Genomic DNA, 7,136 nt, shown 5'->3' with positions numbered 1-7,136 from the left:
CATGTGGTTCAAATTCACCAGATGCTCTGCTACAGAAGGAGGGGCAATCCCCTCCTGTGCTCATGGGATCCAATTCAATGAATGGTACACAACAAGAAAAAAAAAATTATGTGTGTGTGTGTGTGTGTGTGTGTTCAAAGGGGAAGGAGAAAGGAAAAACATGGCAGTAAAAGATTTCTGTTAATCTAATGTCCCTAAATGTTCCCATTCTCCTAGCAGTAGCATTTCTGATATCAATTGAACGAGTCTCGCAGAGCTTAGTGGGCCAGTTGAGGGGGGAGGATGAAGGAAAAGGTCAGATTCATAGGGGACTTGAAAAGATAGGGTACTAATAGGCATGCTGTTGGTGGTGGTGCTGTGTGATGTCACACTGGAGTTGACCCTCCAGAGGGATTTAAGAGACAGTAAATGTAACAAGAAGAGATTGCCTATCTTTCTCCCGCTGAGCAGCTGGTGGATAGGCAAAGATCAATAATTGATGATACATGGTTTCAATCCACCAGATGCTCCGCTGGAGGATGGGCAATCTCCTCCTGTGCCAGTCGGATCTGACTCGACAGTACACAACAAGAAAAAAAAAGATATAAAATACAATGTATACGAATGGTTGTATAAACACAATATACATGATGAAACACAACCTATAAGAATTACTGTATGTAAACCAGTAAAATATTAAAAGGGAACAAAAACACCAAAAACCCAAAATGAACAATAACCCCCACTGTGTCATATAGTAGGCACAGGCAGGAGGGAGGGGATGGGGGCCTCATCACTTAGGGGGCACTGAGCTGCTAACGGTGGTGAGAACACTGGGAATGGACAATAGTGAAAACTGAACATGATAAACATAACTAATGGCCCTGAGTCTTAGAAGTGAGGAATGTCGAAATGGCAAACAACTTGTCACATTACATATTTATCACAATTAAAAATAAATACTGTATAAAGGTGAAAAGGGTCAGTGTGCTTAAGGAGCTTGTGTATCAAGCTTCAGGAGTGGTTGTTCTTTAGCATGCCAAGTTTTGCAATCTTGGATATTCAGCGTTATGAATTTTTTCATAAATTTGCTTGGCCCTCTACTTGCAAGCATCAACTGTTACTGTTGTTGTTAGGTGCCATTGAGGTAACTGACTCATGGTCATCCAGGGAGCTCTGGTGACTTAATGGTAAGAAGCAGTGCTGCTGACACAAAGGCATGTGGTTCAAATCCACCAGCTGTTCTGCAGGAGAAAGCTTGGCCATCTCCTCCCATGCGATTTACTGCCTTTGAAAACCTGCTGGAGGGTCCGCTATGGGTTGGTTCTGACTCAATGGCTCACAACAACAACAACAACAACAACACCACCACAACATAGTGACCCAATGTACAAGGACTTGAATTTTGTCTAACCCCATGCCATCCTTACAATCTGTGCTATGCTTAAGCCCATTGTGGCAGTCACTGTGTCAGTCCACCTCCTTAAGGGTCTTTCTCTCCTGCGCTATTTTCCAAACATTGTGTGCCCTTCCAAGGTCTAGTCCTCCTGATAACATGCCCAAAGTATATAAGACCAAGTGGCACCATCCTTGCCTATAAGGAACATCTAAGGGTTATGTTAACCTACCATTGTGCCTGGCCCACTGTTGTTGTGTAACAGAGTTGGAACCAACCCATAGCTGACCCTCCAGTGGGTTTTCAGAGGCAGTTAATCTCAGGGGAGGAGATTGCCCATCCTTCTTCCGCGGAGGACCTGGTGGCCTCGAACCGTGTGCTTTTGGGATTTCAGTGCCACTAGGCCACCTAGATGTTCAATAAATATTTGACCATCTGCATTTCTTCTTTTTATTTTCATCAGTAAAAGCAGATACTTTACTAGCAGCTACCTAAAGGGACTGCTGATAGAATCAAAGGAGCTTGCGGGAATCTTGGTTAGTGATTCTAGTCCTTGCTGTTTCCTTGAGATAGAGCTGTTAAGGCCCTAGGCAGGAGTCTTGGTAAATGATTCTAGTCCTTGTTGTTTCCTTGAGATAGAGCTCTTAAGGCCCTGAGGCCCACAGAAGATCCTTCTTCTCTTTTGGAATCTCTTGGTCTTAGGACAAACATTTATCCACAGGGTCCCCTGGACCTCAGAGTGGGAACAGGATATCCAGATCTTCAGGCCACCCACCTCCAGCTCCTTCCTAAAGTTTTCTCTAGGAAACAGCTGAGGAAGGGGCACTTTTAACACTAGCCCTGCTGACACGAGAGCACAGCCAGATTCAGCCGACCAAGCACTTTGGAGAGGCAGGAAGTGGAGTTCTGAGAGAATTGGGACAATCATGAAAGTTACCCAAGCCAAGGACATTTGTGCAAAATGTGGCCTTTATTCCTGAGAAAGACCAGGAAGAGTGACAGGACAGGACCAAACTTTCAGAGGGCGGTGGTGAGCCAGCCACTCCTAAGACCCTAAAACCTGATCCAGTAACAGAATAAGTCAATACAGTTACATTTAGGTTTGCCCTGGAAGCCCAGGGGGTTGGGGGTTCGCTCCCCTCGCCTCTTCCTTCAATTCCTGCCCCCTCCTCACCTCCTTTCACTTCCTTCCCTTCTCCCGCTGCTCCTCCCCTCTCTAGTGTATCTCTTTTCCTTCTTCCTCTTTCCTTTTTTCCTTCTCCCTCTCCCTCTACATTTACTCCTCTCAGCCCCTTCAGATGTTCTCCACCACCTGGCCCCTCAGCCCTGCCTCCCTCAGGTCCAGCCTCAGGGCTCAGGGCGGAGGCAGGCAGCAGCCCTCAGCCCAGCAAGCACTTGTTGCTGTTCTTCTTGTCACCAGTTTTCAGGTCAGTACTGGGGGACTTGTTGCTGCTTCCCTGGAGGGAGAAGGGCACAGAAGTCAGGGTGGAAATTGCTGGCGAGGGTTTAAGGCTAGGAACTTTCTTGAAGGGATTCCACCCTCGTGGGAAGTCTAAGCATTGATCCTCTGGTTTTACCCCAGTGCGCGCACACATTCACCCACACTGAGTTGTACTGGACACGGCAGAACCCACTCACCAGTCTCCGGCCTGCGGACTTGAGCAAGATGTCCCGGGCCAGGGAGCTGAAGGCCTAAAAGAATGAAAGCAGAGATTGGTCATCATCGATTGGAGAGGAGGATAAAGCTATTTTATAGTATTTCATCTCTTTTGGGGGGAGTCTCACCTCATCCACATTCATACTGGACTTGGCACTTGTCTCGAAAAATTTGATTCCATGCTCCCGAGCCAACTGTGGAAAGGTGGGGTAAGGTGAGAGAGCAGCTGGTCGCCAAGGGCCGCAGCCAGTGCTGCTGGATCCCGCCTCAGCCAGACCTTCCCAGCTTAGCTCCAGAGCCTCGCCGGGGCCCCCACCTTGTCGGCCTGCTCCCTGTGCACCTTCCTCTTGGCCTCCATGTCACATTTGTTTCCCAACAGGAGGCGTTCCACCCCAGCCGAGGCGTTCTGGGGACAAGAGGGGGAGAAGAGTCAAACCCTTACGCCCTAACACCACTCTTTCCTCCTCCAGGCTCTCCTGAGTTCCCTTCCCAAAGCTCCCACCCCTTTAGGTGGGTTCTCACCTCTTTGATGCTCTTCATCCAGTTCTGAATATTCTCAAAGGATTTCTCATCTGTGATGTCGTAGACTAGAATAATGCCCTGGATGGAGGGGGATTTTTCTGGGTTTAAGCTTCTTACTGCCCACCCACCCCACTTCACATCGTGTCAGGCCCGCTGCAGCTCACACTGTGTCCCCCCTCCATTTTTTCCTGACCGTTTGTACACAAACCTGCATTCTGTTGCCCCATCCCCTCACCCCTTCTCAAGACCCTGTACCATGGCTCCACGGTAATAGGCAGTCGTTATTGTCTTGAATCGCTCTTGACCAGCCGTGTCCCTGAAGAGGTGGAAGGGGTCCAGGGTTAGGAGAGAGAGAAGGGACTCTCCAAGGAGAGAATTCACCTGCAGAACTTAACTTCTGTCACATAGTTAAAGAAACAGAACTGGAAAACAGTGAAAGGATGGAAGACAGTTGGATGGGTGTTGAGACATGGTAGAGGCCCAAGAACAAGATCTGTCTTATTTATGACCTGAGCGCTGACTCTGCCAAGCGCTGTGTGTGTATCATTTCATGTACTTGTCACTGTGACCTTGTGCGACATGTTTTGTTGTATCTGTTTTACAAATGAGGAAATCCATTTGAAGAGGCGGAATGACTAATGAAGGTCATAGGACAATGTGCAACAATGAAAATCCAACTTTTCCGTAAAATTTATTAACATCACAATAATTAAAAACAGATGTTCACAGGACAGGTAAGAGGACTAGGATTAGAACCCGGTCTATTTTTATTTATCACATGGCTGGAGGGTGTCTGAGGTTGTGAGGATGGCACAGGGTTACAGACCTGTTCATAATGTTTCTCTCAATGGTCACACTCACCTCCACGGCACCTAACAACCACAACCACACTCCATTAAGCTTCATGTCACTTAAACACTCTCAAGGTCTTCCTTTCATGACACAACTCATACCCATTGCTGTCTGGTCGGAATGGTTTCACAGCCGACCCTCCGTGGGGTTTCTGAGTAACCTGGCACAGGAGGACCATCTTTTTCCTAAGGTGAAGTAAATGAACCACCAGAGAATCACGGCCTTTGGGTTAGCAGCCCAATCAGTGCCCTATGAAGTACAGCACCAGAGCTCCCGGCAGGTCACATTTCTGTATTTGGTTTTCTAGGGCTCCACACTTTAGGGACAGCCCTGGACTTGGCAGTCAAGTTGTGATCCTATTACTTGTCACTCAATTGTTGAGAGTCTAATTCCATATTCTAGTGCAAAACGTTTTTCTTGTCAAATTCAGAGAATGCTCTGGAGCTGGGGGCGTCAAGAGCATTAATGAAAACAAAACTGAAAATAGTTGGGAGGACAGGAAGAGAACTGGAAGGACAGCCCAATGAAGGGGAAAGATACAGATGAACTGTTGGAAGGAGACACAGGGAAAGGAAGAGGAATTTAGCAAAATAAAAGGAGAACGTCTGCTGAGAGGGGTCCTGGGAGATTCACTCACCAGACTTGCAGCTTAATCTTCTTCCCCTCTATGTCCACAGTGCGGATCTTGAAGTCAATTCCTGAGGGAGAGGGAGGTGTACAGTGAAGTCAGGACATGGAGTGTGAGGGTGCAGAAGTGTGTGGTGGAAGGGAGAGGGACTGAGCAGGGCAAATCTAGAAATTCTGTAGAGGGAGGACCTTACAGAGTTACAGGGGAGCAACTTTGTTGCAAGTGTAAAACTAGGAGAATTTTCTTAAAGGTTTGTTTGCAAAGCAAGCAGCTGTTTTTATTCACATTTTCTGGATTTCTGGGGGTTGATGATGATGATGATGATGCCATAACACTGTGTAAAGTGGTTAAGGGACTTCAGGGCCTCGCTCAGCCAGCTGACTACCTTTTCAGCTCAATCTCTACCTCTCTCAAAATAATAACTTGAGAATCCTCTTCCTGTTTCCTTGGAACCCTCCTCCATCGGCACCCACCCACCCTCCTGATCCTACAGAGTGAGGAAAAAGAGCAGAGGCCATTCTGTGTGAATGAACTGGGATGCCAGGCTGGAAAGCTAACGCAGAGGAGGCTAAATGGGATTCTTCCTGAGAATGAATTAAGGACGAGAGGTAGTTTTCTGTCCCCTTTCTAAGATTTATCTGGAGACTCTTCTGCCTTGTTTCCCGGGTCAGAGGGGATGAAGAACGAGAAGGGAGGAGGGGAGGCAACGTCCTTCTCAGTGGAAACTCGGGCACCTCCTCCCAGCCTGCAGGGGCCCCAGGGAGAGGCTGAGTCATCAGGCTGAGTCAGAGACCCCAGAAATCCCTTTCCCTCCACCCTCCTGCCAGTCAGAAAGCATTCATGATCACAGCCGCGGCTGCATCCTCCAGAGCACCCAGCTTCCCCGGCCCACCCCGTGCGAGCTGCGGTGCAGGGGCAGGGAGACTGGAAATGATGGGAAGATGGAGATCCAATCAGCCTGCAGCTCAGAGGGGCAGAGAGGGGGCCACAGTGGGACTGAGAGGCAGATAGGGAGGAAGAGGAGCCCCAGAAAGGCGGGGGGTGAATGAAGAGAGTTCTAGGTGGGCTCAGGAAGACGGAGAGGGAAACAGAAAAGTTTTCTTCTCCATGTGGGGAGATTAGACTGGGCACCAAGAAAATGGGGGGCTGGCAGCCAGCGAAGGGTTCCCGGGAGGCCTCAGCCGGGTCAGGATTGGGGCCATCCCAGGGAGCTCCGGGGCCTGGGATATGGGACGCGAGTGGAGAGACTGGAGTTTAGGAACTTCATTTGAGGGGGAGGGAGGCCGCTGGGGGTCCGGGGCATGGCCGGTGGGCTCACCAATGGTGGAGATGTAAGTGTTGTTGAAGTTGTCCTCAGCAAAGCGAATGATCAGACACGTCTTGCCCACCCCCGAGTCCCCGATGAGCAGCAGCTTGAAGAGGTGGTCGTAGGCTTTGGCCATGGCGGACACTGGGGGGAGCGGGGAAGGGGCGGGATTGGAGGGCTGGCCGGCAGAAGGGCCCGCAGCCCCGGCCAGGAAGTTTTCCTCCCTCCCCGCCCAGGCTCCGGGAAGGAGGGAGAGGCGGGACCCTGGGGCCCCACCCCCTGCCCGCCCACCCCCTCGGCGCCCGGAGGCCAGCCCAGCTCCCCGCCCCGCGAGCCGTTCCCTCGCTGTTGCCTGCAGGCCCAGCTGACCACTCTTTCAAACCCGCTATCCCCTTCCGAGGCCTGGGAGGCTGGGGTGAAGGTTTACCTAGGACAATCAGGAGAAGCGTAATTGTAGAGGATTGAAATGCGCTGCCCACCCAAAAGCCAGAGGTTCGAATCCACCGAGTGCCGAGCAAGCGAGGCAATAGGGAGAAGGAAGAGCAATCTCTTCCTGTGCACTTCGCTGGCTGTCCTCTGAAAACCCGCCGCAGGGCCAGCGAGGAGTCCGCTCTGACCGAGTTCCATCGAGTCAGAACCTTCCAGCAGGTTTTCCTTGGCTCTAAATCACTTCAGTACGAATTACATCCCAACATCAGGAAAACGCAAATCCTCACCGCTGAGCCAACAGGGAGTGTGATGATAGATGGAGAAGAGATAGAAATTGTTAACGATTTCATCTTGCTCGGGTCTACAG

General features: G+C 50.1%; 1 protein-coding gene across 1 annotated transcript; it reads right to left on the bottom strand.

Moving 5' to 3' along the window:
* Nucleotides 1–2,754: 2,754 nt before the first annotated feature.
* On the bottom strand, nt 2,755–6,584 carry RAB13 (RAB13, member RAS oncogene family). The gene is made up of 8 exons (XM_006895864.1): nt 6,353–6,584; nt 5,044–5,104; nt 3,810–3,870; nt 3,555–3,632; nt 3,349–3,438; nt 3,161–3,226; nt 3,014–3,067; nt 2,755–2,832 (listed from the first exon to the last, which is right to left on the bottom strand). The coding sequence occupies exons 1-8, from the start codon at nt 6,474–6,476 to the stop codon at nt 2,755–2,757; spliced, it is 612 nt and encodes a 203-aa protein (XP_006895926.1). The 5' UTR covers nt 6,477–6,584.
* Between the last annotated feature and the right edge of the window lie 552 nt (nt 6,585–7,136).

Source organism: Elephantulus edwardii, unplaced genomic scaffold, assembly GCF_000299155.1.
Source record: "Elephantulus edwardii isolate Elephantulus edwardi_28Jun2011 unplaced genomic scaffold, EleEdw1.0 scaffold00176, whole genome shotgun sequence".
NCBI lineage: Eukaryota > Metazoa > Chordata > Mammalia > Macroscelidea > Macroscelididae > Elephantulus > Elephantulus edwardii.
Note: the sequence above shows the minus strand (reverse complement) of the source record. Positions and strands in the feature narration are given on the sequence as shown.